Here is a 16,700-nt window from a genome sequence, read left to right as displayed (position 1 = left end):
ATTTGTGTGGTAAGGGAGACATACTTTTCCGAGGCGTTCCAGCTTAGTCCTCAGGTAGCAGCGCATCTGTGGCCGATCTCAGGTAGTGATATCTAATCCTATCTAGGGTTGATTACAGATGTTCATGGGCGGCAGTAACCACTTACCATCAGGTGGACTGCATGCTCGTCTGCTGCTACTATAGTATGAAAAATATTATATAAAGATCAAAAGAGGTAAACTCGGAATTTTTGTCTCTTGAAGGCATACAATTGTATTTTTGAGTTGTATGTTGGTAAGAAACATAATTATGAATATTTCGAACTAACAAAATAAATGCATGGATCTTCGTATACCTAAAGGAATTGTTTGCCCAACAGTGGGACTACATTTAGTTCAATAACATTACTAGTTATAAACTATTACTAACCAAACAGAATTGTAACCAAAATAGTTATTGTAAATTTAATTAAAGTATGTTTTTATATTATATTATTTTATAGATAAGAAGGCATCTGTTTTATGTTGTATATTGTTTGTTTTAGTTTCAATGTATTGAATTAACTTTAATTTAGTTACTAACTAGTTTTCGAAGAATTTAATTTTTATCAGGTATGTAGTATTAAAATTGTTTTTAATAAATATGTATAGTATTTCTTATAATGTATTAATGATATTAAACATTGTCTCTATGTAATATTAAAAAAAATGTATGGGATATGTTTTTATTAATCTTAAATCATATTCTTTGAATATTATGGAATACAATTTAAAATTTTTAAAGTTTTAAACTTAAGTTATTTGCATTCCTCAGAATATATTCCAAAATCGTTTCTTATAATTTTCCATCCTGTTTTTATTCCATTTATTTTCCAATATTTGTTAGATGTTGCATGATTATTTTATTAGAAATATGTTATTATTTTTATTTTCCGAAGCTTTAAGTTTTTCAGACCATTCGATAGTCCTTTAAGTTTATGTCATTTAATCGTTTTAGAATTTAAATTGTAATAAAAAATAAAGAAAATTATTTAAAATGACGTTTATTCGTTTTCTTTTTTGCTATTTTGAAATGGGTAAAAACTGGTATAAAAATATTTTGTCTGATACGCTCAGCGTCTGTATAAATTAATGTGATGTAATTGGTTTTAATTTAAAAAATTCATATTATTAGTTACATATATGTCATTTACCTGATTTATTATTATACGGGTAAACAGCTAGAGTTACTTCCCTATTCTGCGGTTTAAGGTGAATAGAAAAGTTTGTAGTAAAGGTAGCGTCACACTGTGACACATTGAAATACAGAGACCATCATTATAACCACCATTTTTAGGCGCAGGATTTTTAGAGTAAAATATAGTCTGAGAAGGGCGTGCTTATTGGAGTAAGAACGTTATGATTCGAATTCGGCACCACTGTCGCCTCTATTTCCACCTAGCTACCTACTTAACAGCTGCAGTGTTTAGTTTTTTTGTTATTCACTTGCGAATTTGCAGACTTCACCACCTTGTGCGTAATAAAGGCAGATAAGTTTCCGGTGTAAAATTACATTCCATATTCTATAAAATACTAAAACACTTGAATATTGATTTCACTTACTCTATCACTTCACTTAACGATAACAATAATAAGATTGTGGCCATCATGGAAAATACGCATTATTATGTTTATGGTATAAAGGTACTTACAAAATAAGTCTACGAAACAAAGTGCTTCCGGAATTCTTTTAATATTCGTGTTATCGTAATATAAAATTGCATGTTCCACTTAAAACCCCCGAACTAAATTAAATAGACAAAGAAATCGATAGATTTATCAAAAGGACATTACACGCATGTCCTTAAGTGGATAAGTGTGCACAAACCTTTACCCAATTATCTCGAATCGTTTGGAGTGTACGAAGTCGTTAGTCTAGTCGACTGTTAGTTTCGTGTACAAACGCACCTAAAGGTCGTTACTGTTTTTTATACACAATGGAGGCACCGGTTGCGACGCCACGGAAAAATCTCGGACATGTATTTATTGACTGTATGAAGGAGTACGCGGACCACATTTGTCAAGTAAGTATTTTTGTTTATTGTTTAAATTCCGTTATTAATATTTAATCTATCCAATATTTTGGTCGCCAAAGTTTAATGTTTTTTTTTAATTTCTTAAATTTCGAGCAAAAAATGCCATGCCAAATTTCAGTTCAATCGGATACTGGGAAGTGGGTGATATTTAGCTTGTTAGATTTTAATACAAACACCGGTACCTACAGATGAAACTAAATAGATCCTATATCTGTGAACTAAATGAATGCACAAAATAATTAGTTTTTATTTTGTGATAAAAGCTTGTAAAAAGAATTTACCTTTTATTAATAATGTGACGTAAATATGTTTTGTTTTGACCTAATAGTTATTTTGCGGTTACATTAAAACAAGTGAATATATTTTAATAATAAATTAATGTTCGCGTAAATATTTCCAGTAGTTAACGAACGTGAATAAAAAACTATTTAGGTACTCGCGAGAATTGTGAATTGCATGTCATAAATGGTATGTAGCTATAGGAAATATAAACAGAAAACTATTTACTCGAGAATTTAAAAATTACAAGTCATACTACGTGATCGAAGACATCAAAGAGCAAAGTATGATTCAGAAATTATAAGGTTTAAAGATCATTTTTTTAATTGGCTTCTTAAGTCGCAATGCTTAAGGCACTTCAAAATAGTAGATAGGTACTTATCAGTAAACGTTTTTTATCGATATAATTTGTTTTAAAAGAATATTCCAAAAAAGCACTGATAGTCTTGTGGTAGATTAAACGCGGCCTCTTGATCGAGGGGTCCGAGGTTCAAATCCCAGGCATGCATGCACTTGGCCAGCGCGGTGGACTATGGCCTAATCCTTCTCATTCTGAGAGGAGACAGTGGTACATGAATGGGTTAATGTTGAGTTATATAATTATCTTTTCACATCGGTGGTGTGGGGTTCAAAAACTTGCTCACAGTTCTGATTTTTGTACTAAGTACGTAACACTGAACGTACTAAATCTGTATTCTTTTATTAAAACAAGTCAATGGAACAGAAATGAATTGCTACCTTACAAAATTTGTAGAACAATCGTTAAATAAGTATCCACCAATTTATTAGGATTTGAATTCAGGCCACGTTTGTATTTTAGCGAAGACGTTGGCAAATATATTTATCGATTACTTTCCGTTGCTAATTACACCGTGAGATGACCTACATACCTGAGATTTTCTTAATTTTTACAGAGTATGAGATTTCTGTGCCTCCCTTTTTAGGCCAAACCAAATAACAAAATTTTGGCGATGGATTAAGTATTTGCCAAAAACAGATTTTGGTAGGCAAAACATTGGATGGATTGGTTATTAATAATGGTCGTTAGGTAATGTGATGTATAATTAATGCGGACTTAATGCGGAGTTAAGAGTTATAGTTGTAACTCCCCCTTAACACAGACGAGAAAAAAAACCTTTTTCTTGAAGAAATTTCAGAGACTAATCTGGTACTCTTGAGTTTATAGGAGTTGACTATATTCCAAATCAAGGCTAGGAAATAAATTATTAAAGTTTATAATAAAGATAACAAAAGTATGTTATCAAAGTTGGCTAATGGTAACCACGAGTGAGAGGTCAACGACGTTTGGAACCCGTAGAATTCTTCACTATTTTAGATTTAAAATTTGACGGCGATCCGTTTAAACAACGGTCCAAGAATTTTCGAACGTTTTTAATCAGCTGTGTGGGGTAGGTAGTAGTTTTGAAGGTGGTAGAACCCCTTCTGGTTGGTAGAAATAGGTGTGGCGGTGACTCCGGCGGCACCACCGCCACACCTGTTCCTGCCTATTAATAGTAGTAGTAAGCGCTGCTGTGTTCTGGTCTGAAAAGTGTGGTAAGCGAGACATACTTTTCCGAGGCATTCCAGCTTAGACCGTGGGTAGCGGCGCATCTGTGGCCGACCTTAGGTCGTCCTGTCTAATCCTGCCTGGGGTTGATTACAGATGTCCATGGGCGGATGTAGCCATTTACCATCAGGTGACTGCATATTTCTCTTCTACTCCTGTATTATGAAAAAGGCTGACTAGTGGTGTTGATTAAAGACTATTTCAATTTTAGATAGACGCAGCTACAGGTGAGAAAGAGACGAACCAATCTGTGCTGACTCGGTCCCTTCAACTCGCGCGATGCTTTCGAAACTTTGGCCTCAAAGCTGGCGATGTTCTCTCTTTGGGGGGCAGGAACCACCTGGATCTGTACATACCCTTCTACGCATCGCTGATCAATGGAATGCCCATATCTGGAGTTGATCCGTACTTCAAGTTTGGTGAGGAATATTTATTGAATACTTGCACTAAATAGTTTTGATAACCGCATAAGCGATGATGATTTGATGGGTCATGGTTCAAATTCCAGGCCTCAAATTTTCAAAGTTATGTGCGTATTAGAAATTAATTATCACTTGCACGTCTGAGAGTTCGATAAAAAAATAATGTAATGATGTATGAAGTTTACCATTACGCACTTTGCCAGCGAGGTGGACTATGGCCTAAACTCCTCAATCTGAGAAAAGACCCGTGCCCAGCAGTGGGACGGTAATGAGTTGACGACAACCACACAAGTTTTAAACGAAATAAGGATATTCGTACAATTGTCATGTTTAAGGTCGCTTTGTTATGGTTGTTGTTGAAGGTCAATACGGTAAACATACGGTTTATTACTTCGACTTCGACGAATAATAAGCAAGATTACTACTATTTACCTAATGATACGACGCATGTAACCGACCTCAGATAGAAGTGTTATACCATTAGAGTAGGTAAATTACAAGAGTCCATGAGCGGTAGTGGCTACTTACGATCAGTCAACTGCATGCACATTTGTTACGGTAATTTAACGGTAATTTTGCTAGGGTCAGTACCAATATAGGTAGGTACCTATATCTTATATATAAAATTCTCGCGTCAGAAAGTTAGTTACCGTACGCTCCCGAAACGGCTTTAGCGATTTTCACCAAATTTTATATGCATATTCACTAGGTCTGAGAATCTGCTACATCTATTTTTCATACCCCTAAGTGATAAGGGTTGTTCACCCTTAACGTTTATCGGGTCAGCTAGTGTATGTGTATAATATAAGAGTAGCAGACAGCAGTCCATCTGATGGTAAATGGCTATTGCCGCCCATGGACATCCATACTCAACCCCAGATAAGGTTGATTCCTGAGGACAGTTACAAATGCGCCGCTACCCCTAAACTGGAACGCCACGGATAACTATGTCTCCCATACCTTCAAACCAGAACATAGCAGCGCTTAACACTCCTGTTATTAGGCAGAAATATGTGTGCCGGTGCTACCGGAGTCGAACCACAGAGGGTTCTACCTTTAAAACGAATATAGGAACAATAATATAATTGACTTTTTCAATTAAATAGTTGTATGTATTTGAAAGAAAGAAACCATTTATTTTACATGCTATACAAGTTACAACATACAAAAGAAAATAATAACAATGGAAGGGATACAATAAAAAATAATAACAAATAAAAAAAACACGTGACGTAAACGATACAGTATAGCAGCAAAAATGGTCGCACTCAGTCTCTGCCAATGCCTGTGAGAAATAACAGACTCCGGCGACTGGTTTTCAGTGCGGCCCTGTCTGTACGTCGTGCAACTCTGACCAACGATGCCACACCAATTACACTATACTAAATGTATTATCTACAGCAAATAACTATTTGTGATTCAGATGAAATTAAAACGCTTCTAACAATAACAAGGCCGAAGATAGCGTTCTGCCAGCATGAGTCATACGACTACTACACCAAAGCACTTGAAGATATAGGACTTGAGGCTAAAATCATTACGTTTGATGGTCAAGATAACAATCTCAAGCAGTTTATTGAAACTTACGACGTTTCCGCTAGTGATATTGAGTAAGTTTTCTAGTTATTGAAAATAATATATTATTAGTTTTATTAATTTAATATTATGGATTTCCCCAAAGTTATGATACATGGGCGCCGCCAGGAATCCTTTCCGGGAGTTGCATAGTATATTTTAATTGACGTATTTCCTGTTTGGTTTTCGCGTCCTTTTTTATTGACATATTCTATACATTTTTTCGCTGATATACACCTTTCACAGATTTCTTTGCCTAAGTACTTTTCCGGCCAGGGGGGGGGGGTGTAAATTACACCCCCAATCCTATCTGGGGTTGATTACAGATGTCCATGGGCGGCAGTAGCCACTTACCATCAGGTGGACTGCATGCTCGTCTGCTACTCCTATATTATAAAAAAAAAAAAAAGAATAGATATTCCTACCTGAGGTCGGCCACAGATGCACCGCTACCCTTGAGAACTAAGCTCGAACGCCTCGGAAAAGTATGTCTCCCTTACCACACCCTTCAAAACGGAACACAGCAGCGCCTAAGACTGCTATTATTAGGCAGAAATAGGTGTGGCGGTGGTGCCGCCGGAGTCGTACCACAAAGGGTTCTACCCGCTTCCAGTAGTAGTCTAGTATTGTTTGCGCCAAACTTCTACATCACTCTGAAGTTGTTGCGCGCAGGTTTAGTTAGCATATACTCCGTAACGTCAGGGCACACTGACGCAGCTATGTACCCGCGGGCGAGGCGAAACAGGAGCATATCTACAATTTGGTATTGCGACCCGACGCGTTTTTGTATTCGGAGCGGACTAGCAATTTGGCGCGGACTCTATTAGTATAGTGTAGAGATCACGTTGCAGTCATACCATAAAATATCCACTATTTTAATTTTCAGACCAGAAGATTTCGATACAAGCAAAATATATGCATTTCTAACAAGCACAAGCGGTACAACGGGAGGCCTAAAAGTGGCAGCTTTCACCCACGATGTTGTTCTGGATAAGTTGGACTTCTTCAGGCAGATTATAGGCAAACCTAGCGGGTAAGAGACTATTATAGACATAAGGCTATGAGGCTGTAGGAGAACTACAAATTATTTATTTTTTACAGGCACGAACACATTTATTAATGAATGAATCTATTTATTTCATGCCATATTGTTTCATACATACCTAATCGTATATAGGTACATAGGAATCACTGAAGCAGGCCTATAACCGGGTCTTTTTAATGATATAGGAGTAGCAGACGAGTATGCAGTCCACCTAATAGTAAGTGGCTACTGCCGCCCATAGACATCTGTAATCAACCCTAGATAAGATTAGATATTCCTACCTGAACTCACCCACAGATGCGCCGCTACTGAGACTAAGCTGGAACGCCTCAGAAAAGTATGTCTCTCTTAACATTAGTGATCGAAGCTCTTAACATTTCAAATAAGAATATAGCAGCATTTAACACTGCTGTTATAAGACAAAAATAGGTGTGGCGGTGGTGACACCGGAGTCGAAACACAAAGGGTTCTACCACCTTACCATTTATTTTCGTTTGAATTGTGACCCAGAAAAAAGCGAGTTCAGAGGATTTGGAATAACTAATATCCCGAGCTCATTCATAATCATAATTGGTTGCTTAAAATACCTGGAGGATTGAACCCCCAAACCCCCCATAGATACAGCCACTATCTCCAGTGTCTTGTCTAACTTTCTCAATAACTATTACTACTTTGTCCATAACTATTATTACTTTGTCAATAACTATTACTACTTTCCAATAACTATTACTACGTTTTCAATAACTTTCAGTACTTTGTCAATAACTATTATTACATTGCCAATAACTATTACTACTATGCCAATAACTACGACTACTTGGCAATAACTATTATTACTTTGACAATAACTATTACTAATTTGTCAATAACTATTATTCCTTTGCCAATAACTACGACTACTTTGTCAATAACTATTACTGATATTACATTTCAGTAACGCCAGAACAACTCTGCACTTGTCGCCGGTACAATGGGTGTCAGGCTTCATCAATGCTTTACAACTGCCTTTGATGTTGCACACAAGGTTGCAAACCTCGAAACCGGATAACGAGGACCATATCATTGAAGTGATTAACAAATATAAAGTGAGTTTCTTTTTTATCCTTACACTTATAATATTTAAGTAGCAAATTATAAGCAGTGATAGCCTAGTGGTTAAGAAATGCAGCATCTTGATCGAGGGGTCCGAGGTTCAAATCCCAGGCACACTCTGATTTTTCAAAGTTATGTGCGTATTAGAAGTTAATTATCACTTGCTAAAACGGTGAAGGAAAACATCGTCAAGAAACCTGCACACCTGAGAATTCTTAAGAAAAATGTTTTCAAAGGTATGTGAAGTCTACCAATACACCATTGGCCAGCGCGGTGGACTATGACCCGTGTCAAGCAGTGGGACAGTAAAGGGTTGATGATGATGATGATGATGATGATGATGATGATGATGATGATTATGTAATGTATTATTGTTCCCAGCCACAATATTGTGTAGTGAGTCCAACGTTGATGACCACGTTGATCTATCGGAAGGACGATGTGGACCTCACATGCTTCAACATGATACATGTAACGGGCTCCAAGGTGTATTTGGATACTTTACAACAGTTTAAGGTATGATTTTTACAAGCTTCTATTAAATTCAATTTGCTTGCTCGGACGCTATGACATGGGTCTCTTCAAAACAGGTGCAAAAGAGCCCTCATACAAAGCCGGCGATGCATTGGCGACTCCTCTGGTCAAATGTCCATAGGCGGCGTTGACTATTTTCCATCAGGTAGCAAGTCTGCCTAATCTATAAAAAAATGAGCTCTTTTTGCACCTATAATTTGAAGAATTCCAAGCCATAGCGGTCCAGAAAGTCTCAGGAAGTTCATTCCGTATCTTCCAGGTTCGTGGCAAAAAAAATTAAAGTCCTATTATCGAACTATAAATGAGTTTATTTATTATTCATGAACTAATTAAGGATTATGTAACATAATGCACCCATGTTTTGAATGACGTAATTCGATTAAGAATCTCACGATCTCTTGCATTGCGATAAAAGTAATTAATGATATTAAATACGATAAAATAGGTAGGTAAATAGGTTAGGTAAATGTTAGACCACTTAAAATTGAAATTTTATCTATTTATGTTGTTTGTCAATGTGACGTGTTACTTAATCGCTTACACTCATTATTCTATACTACCGCTAACATCAACGAAACACGGTTAATAATCGATCTAACCACTTTTTAACTGTCAGAGATCGGTTTAATGCGGTAAGAATCCCACATAATTGAAGGTTTCTCGTCAAAAAAACGCAGACATAAGTCAAATTTCGATTCGCAAAATATTAGACAGATGGTAAAATGGGCAATAAGCTCAGTAAGCAGTCACGCAGTCTAGCTCAGTGTTGTATAACATGTATATAATAATACTCTATGGTGTTGTAAATGAAAACTTTTGAAAAATGTACAGTAGGTAGGTACGTATTAGATGTACAGAGTAGATCAAAATTCTAAAAGCGTTCATAAGTAGCTAACCACCCCTTTGTTTTTTTTTGTTGACGAGGGGGAATCCTTCGAAAGGTACCCGACGCCATGGGAGTGACGCCGGGTTATGTGGGATTTTTACCGCACTAAAACCCCCCCGGTGGCCGTCCTCAGCGTTTGCTGGAGAACTCCGGGATCTCCAACGGAACACAACCGGAGTCCTCCTAACGCGATGCCCTTCTATCGGGCTCTGCCCTGGGGGGAGCAATTTACGCTCCTCTCGCATCCCCTGGTGATTACAGCGATATGCGACCACACAAACCGCTGTCCTTCCCGGGGTCGCTTGCTGGACGGTTTGGGCTCCCACTCTTGCCGCCCGCAACCCCGGAAGCCTCTTTTAGTGGCCTCTTACGACAGGCAGCACCTAGCATCATAATTAGATGAGCATCGTAAAGCGTCAAGATTATATGAACACTAATGCGTCACAACTAGCTGAACACCGTAATTGCAAAATGGGTAACGTCACTAATATGTCATTGTTCAGCTACTTTTGACACTGTAGTGTTCATCTACTTTTGAAACTTATGTTATATACTTATAACTTATGTTATATACTTTTGAAACTTATCTTATATAACTAGTTATGAACGCTTGGGGGGGGGATATAACCTAACCTAACCTAACCAAACAATCTTTGTCGGCGAAGTATAAGTCTATGAGACATTTGTTATTTTGTTAAATCAAATGAACTGGAGGCTTCCACTAAACTTTCCGCCCGGGGCCTTTGGAGGCCTCCAACGACCTTAGCCCGCCACTACTGATGTTGAAACCTTAATCTGTTGATCTACTTTTGAAGCTGACTGTATATCTTGTATTTTTAATATTTCCAGACTCTCCTACATGAAGATGCTTTCGTTATGGAGCCGTATGGAGTAACGGAGATGCTCGGAGTAATAACGTTCCCTTTCCCGGGAACACCGCTAGGGTCCTGTGGGATAATTGTGCCGACACATACTGCTAAGGTATGTACTATTTATTAAAGAATTATCAAACGAGCATGCAGTCCACCTGATGGTAAGTAACTACTGACGCCAATGGACATCTATTTTTTATTTTCGAGGGGGAAACCTTCAAAATGTACCCGGTGCTGTGGAAGCAACACGGGGTTATGTGGGACTTTTACCGCACTAAAACCCCCCGGTGGCCGACCTCGGCGCTGCGTAGAGGACTCCGGGATCTCCAAAGGAACGCAACCGGAGTCCTCTCAACGCACTGTGCCGTCGGGCTCCGCCCAGTTGAGGTTTTATCACCACACCGTCTGATGTATACGACGGAATGTGAGCACACACGCCGCCGTCCTTCCCAGGGTCACCGGGGAGAACGGTGATTGAACCCGGTACCCACTACGTGCCTGGCCGGTATAGTGACCGCTCCGCCACATGGGTTGTTAAACACAGGTGTTTGTTTACTCTCTATCAGTTCAGTGATAAAAATATAATTAATAACAAAATCAAATTACATTTGCAAATATAATATAAAATTGAAGATAATATACGCCAGCTGGTGACCATAATCTCCCTCATTAGCTTCACATATCGTGTATGTGATCAGCAAGAAATGATTAACGTCACTTATTCTCCTGATTATTGATAACACTCTAATTATCTCAACATAAATTCGCAGATAGTTTCAATTAATCAAAGTAAACCAGATTTTGTTACAAGATTGGCATAGCAAACGAGCATGCCGTCCACCTGACATCTGTAAGTGTAACCAACTGCATGTATAACCTCCAAATTTTATGTGAAGTCGATCACAGATGCACAGATTTGAAGGTGGTAGAACCCTTTGTGGTTCGACTCCCGCGGCACCAATGCCACACCTATTTCTGCCTCATACTCGTAACAGTAGTGTTAAACGCTGCTGTTACGAGTAGGTGTGTTTGAAGGGTGGTTGAAGTGGTGGTTTGAAGGGTGTGGTAAGGGACACATACTTTTCCGGGGCGTTCTAGCTTAGTCCTTAGGAGTAGCGGCGCATCTGTGGCCGACCTCACGTGAGAATATTTAATCCTATCTGGGGTTGGTTACAGATGTCCATGGGCGGCAGTAGCCACTTACCATCAGATGAACTGCATGCTCGTCTGCTACTAATACATTATAAATAAAAATGGGTTGCCATATTGTACGCTTATAGTAAGTGATCAATAATTTATAATAAGCACATAACTTTAAATATCAGAGGTGCGTGCTTGGATTTGAACCCCGTCATTCATCAACTCCGCCATCATTGTACTAAAATATCTTTGTTTTCAGCTCATTGATCCAGACACAGGAAAGGAAATAAAGGAACCGAAAGTGACAGGCGAATTGCTTTGCAAGGGGCCAGGATTCACGGTATTTTTGTTTATAATATAATAGTTAACGTATATCCACATTATATAAAGGTGAATTGGCGCTTATATAGGTACTTATATTTCTGATCAACCTCAGTGAAGACTAATCCTGAGATCGTGACGTAATTTGAGTAACGTAAGGTCGTTACGTTATTGAAATTACGTTACGTTTAACGTAATCTGCTATAAGTTATCAAAAAAGCTCATAACGATTTAAATAATCCCTGAAATATCGTCGAAAAAATATTTTGACCCTAAATTAACCGTCTCAAAATTTTGCCGCCATATCCTACCTAGTTCAGCCTATTAGATAAAATAGAGAATCAAATACCTATGTTGGAATGTCTGTTATATGCGTCTCTATATAATTACGCAGTTCAAACCAGAATACAGCAAAGTTTTCTACGGCAGAAATACTTAGGCGCTAGTTCTACATTGTTCAGAATGTTTTTGCTTTGAAGTACAAGTATAGACTTAGCTATTATGATGCATAGACTGAACAGAGTCAACTTACCCTGATAATGCTCTGCTTGCTTTTAGAGCAAAACACATGTATAGTGGTGTATATTTTTTAGTTTTTGCACGTGCACGTATCCTATCTAAGAGGTAGCGTGGCGCATACTGCATGGTTTAAATATACATGGTGATTTTTTAAATAGGCCTTCAGAGCCAAATCCGAAACTATAAGGATTAGGGTTTTTTTCAAAATGAACTCATTCGGTTATAGTTTTGCATTTGCCCTGAAGGCCCATTTGAAAAATTCACCCTGTATACTGATGATATGTACCATATTTAATACTTTAATACATATTACTAGCGGACTAATGCGAAATAGTTTTTATACTAGTTTTATAGCATAGATTTCAGCAAAGTAACGCCTGATACTATTAATTATTAAATTTCTTAACTCTTTTCTCAGGAATACTATAACGATCCTGAAGCGACTGCGGATGCCTTCACAGATGATGGGTTTTACAAGACCGGCGACCTTATGTACAGAGATGAGGAAGAGTTCTACTACTTTGTGGACCGAATGAAGTCGCTCATAAAGTATCGGGGCACACATGTAAGTTTTTGCATTTAGACTTCTTAAGGCGCGCCGTAATAGGGAAAAAGTATTGGTGAAACGATTTTTCTAACGGAAGTCGTTACTCTGGAGTGTTTTGTTACGATTGTAACTTTAAAACGTCACGGCAAGATAATCATATCTTATCAATGATTTGATATTTACCAATTCCAAAAATTTGCTCAATTTCTAATTTTGTTTTTTTTCATTATTTTATAGCGTTTGATCTTTATAAGAGACTAATTGAATAATAATACAGGTTGTTTTAAATGAACTCATCCCCTTCCTAACTAGCCACCGGGAAATAGAGAACTAGCCTTATATTTATTTTTGGATATAATTATGCAGTTTTAGTTCTTATTAAACTTTGCTTAATAACTCCTTATCCTTGCATCTTATTGCATATCTATTCAACCCATATACCTTAGAAAATACTCCTTGTATTTATAATCCACACTCAGAAAATGCATGCTGTATATCAATAAATAATCCACGCACACTTATAATATGCACCCTGTATGTCTATAATCCACGCATAGTTTGGAAATACTCCCTGTATATCTAAAATCCACGCACAGTTAAAAAATACACCCTGTATATCTATAAGCCACGCACACTCAGAAAATACATCTTGTAGGTATATCTATAATCCACGCACAGTTAAAAACACCTGTATATGTATAATTACACACTTAGACAATCTTTACATTCCCAGGTGCTCCCAGCGGAGTGCGAGGAGATAATCCTCACGCACCCGGGCGTGCGGGCGGCGTGCGTGTGCGGCGTGTGGCACCGCGAGGACGGCCAGCGGGCATACGCGTGTGTGGTGCGGCTGGCCGGCTGTGACGTCACCGAGCAGGAGATCAAGGACCTGGTCGCTAGTGGGTTACATTATCATAAGGAATACTCGACTGGATAACTCGATTGATTTAGTCATGACGCGAAAAGACGTTTTTTAAGGTTTAAGAGCGAAAAAGCAAGCGAGATGAGATGACTACAAAATTCACCGGAAACAGGCTCTTTTGAGGATTCTGTACAAAAAAGAAACAAAACTTATAGGATTACTCGTTTATACGAATGATCCTATAAAGGTTCCGTTTCTTGTTTTGGTTTAAACGATGACATACTTTTCCGAAGCATTCCAAAGTTCGCAAAAGTAGCGGCACATCTGTCACCGACCTCAAGTAGGAATTTAATAATCTAGAGTTGATTACAAATGTCCAAAGACAGCAGTGGCCACATACCATCGGACGGACTGCATGTTAGTTTACTAAGTACTTCGACTTTCGACAACAATTTTCTTATCACAAAATCAGATCTCTTTTAAAGAACCTTATCTGTCCGATAACTGATTCTTGCATTATAATATAATACTTATATGGTTGTTGTTCAAAGGTAAACTATCGAAGAACAAGCAGCTACATGGCGGAGTGATCTTTGTAGACGAACTGCCGATGACGTCATCCGGGAAAGTGGCAAGAGTAAAAGTTAAGGAGTTCTTGACTAAGACTATTGGAGAAGACTAGACTGTTGGAAGACATAAAATGTTACTTAAAATTAATTTATTACGAAATGTTAATAAAACTAAATTTTGATATAAAAAGTTAATTAAGTTAAATGGTAGGTACATAAATTATAATTTAATAAAACTACATGAAATTAAATTTTATATTATGGGTTACTTAATTTCATTTAATTATATAAATGGATCTAAAAACTCTAAAAATCAACAAATATAATTTAATAAAACTTAACACTCTCTGTTAAGACAACTTACGATTTAATGGAGGATATAAAAAAACTAAATATTACACAGGAATTCCTTATATGAAGTTTTTAATTTATCTTTTGTAAATTATAATCATACCTATTATACATAATTATATACATTAGACTGTAAAAGATACATAAAGCCTTAATTAGCGATAAAGGATCAAGTTGATTTTTTTTCCAATCGTTCAATATTGTTTAACAACTTAAGAACTAATTTTAGATTACAGGTAAATATATCATAATCATTTCAATTGCGTTCAGTAGGTACAAAGGTACCTACTGAACGCAATTGAAATGATTATGAAGACAAGTTATAATAATAATAATATGCGTTAGTATTGGCGGGAGTAATTTGTTTATACGAATGTAATGAAGGTGGGACTTCATTATTATAGGTTCAAAAATCAAAGATATGCTTTAACATTGTGTTGGAAAATCGAGAGATGTCGTTCATCTTGGTTAAATATATTATTTTTCTTTTTTTATTGTTGTACAGTATTTTGTTGATTTGAAATAAAACAAGCGTAAATCTAATGTGTTTAATTGAGAACCACTTTTAGACGGCCCTACCTACTTTTTAAATATCATGGATATTTAGTGTTTGTCTGATACACTGAGTTGACAAGGGACGAAGGGGGAGGGGCAAAAGATGTAGTTGCTTCTCCTAGAGATTCAAAATCCGCATCACTAAGGGGACAACAGATGACCAACTAGAAATACATAAACCACTGCTTCATACGTTGACTGGGTCGTGGTCCGCACCTGGGTCAGCTAGCGAAACATAATACCTTATCCAATCGATACTTATTTTTAATTTTAGTATGTAGAAACGGACCACACCAACTGGTCTCGTGGCGGTCCTCCACGGTTCGGTTTGCAGGGACGTTCGCCCTCATTGCTTTTGCTTTCTTCTTTTTGCTTTTGTTTTATTAGTACTGTTTAATTAGTATTCATTTTAATTTTATACTTACATACAATTATGTATGTACCTATCTTTTTCTGTAGGTACCATTAAAAATAAGTTATCGCAATTAATTACTTTGAGATAAAATAATTGCATTATCGTTTTTTCTGCATTCAGTACGTATGGTTACGTCAAAAATAAGGTGCGGTGCATTCATAAATATATTTTATCGAAATATTATGTACTTAAGATACTAAGTATTATCATAAACCTGAAGATATTGTTTGTTTTTCTGTTTGAACGCGATATTCCTTTGAATTGCATGTAGGACTGAAATGGTTTTGAATGTACTAGAGTTGGTTAGACCATTTCATAGAGGTTTTATCCAATTATATAAAATTAGCTACTTATATAGTTCGTTTTCCTGGAACTAGTGGTCAAGCCTGAACTGTAGTATGTGTCGTCATATGCGTATACACGGGAGGTCAATCAAAATGGTCATTGGATTTGAACAAACGTGATGCGAGAGTATTGAATTTTTAAATTTTAATCTTATTATTATTTCTTAATAGCGAATGAAACCATGCGGCATAACTAATGTTAAATAAACTTAAGGGTGCGTTCACACCGGATAGTCTGCCACTTTCGGCAAATGACTTTGTAATACGTAAGGTTGCTGACTTCGAGCGTTGTTTACATTTAGTAGGAACATCCGGCAAGTCAATACCACTTACGGTAAGCGATATTGATTGCTGTCTTCAAAGGCATGATCGACGCGACCAGGTCTACTATCACTTACCGACGCTGCACGTCCGATTAATCTACTTTCGACTGGGAACTCAGGCGTTTGAGCCGAGTTGGTTGGTGCCTTCGGTGGGCAAGTGTATTCGTCTAAAAAATTGGTGTAAACGAGCCTTAAGAATTATAATATTAGGTGCAATAAAAGTATTTTATAACCATCACAGTCTGAGACTGTGCGTAACGTCACATTCTTGTGTTTATAAAAAAGGCAGTTTGAGATTTGTATTGTGAACGTAAAAGTGACCTTTAAGTTACATTCACAATAGTTCTGTTTATTTCTACGTAACATCGTCTGTGGTAAGTAACTATATTTTTTTTGAGAAATTTAGATTATGTTTGGTAGCAACGCAC

The 16,700-nt window shown here is 37.1% G+C and overlaps 1 protein-coding gene across 1 annotated transcript; it reads left to right on the top strand.

Moving 5' to 3' along the window:
• Positions 1–1,891: 1,891 nt before the first annotated feature.
• On the top strand, positions 1,892–14,631 carry LOC140746143 (luciferin 4-monooxygenase-like). Its single transcript, XM_073078161.1, has 11 exons — positions 1,892–2,042; positions 4,112–4,319; positions 5,746–5,932; positions 6,784–6,930; positions 7,877–8,027; positions 8,416–8,550; positions 10,304–10,435; positions 11,726–11,806; positions 12,725–12,871; positions 13,587–13,752; positions 14,267–14,631. The coding sequence occupies exons 1-11, from the start codon at positions 1,956–1,958 to the stop codon at positions 14,395–14,397; spliced, it is 1,572 nt and encodes a 523-aa protein (XP_072934262.1). The 5' UTR covers positions 1,892–1,955; the 3' UTR covers positions 14,398–14,631.
• The last annotated feature ends 2,069 nt before the right edge of the window (positions 14,632–16,700 follow it).

The sequence above is a fragment of the Epargyreus clarus genome, unplaced genomic scaffold (genome assembly GCF_041222505.1).
Source record: "Epargyreus clarus isolate Ecla_fem2 unplaced genomic scaffold, WU_Ecla_fem_2.2 ptg000012l, whole genome shotgun sequence".
NCBI lineage: Eukaryota > Metazoa > Arthropoda > Insecta > Lepidoptera > Hesperiidae > Epargyreus > Epargyreus clarus.
This window is presented reverse-complemented; position numbering and strand designations above follow the sequence as displayed.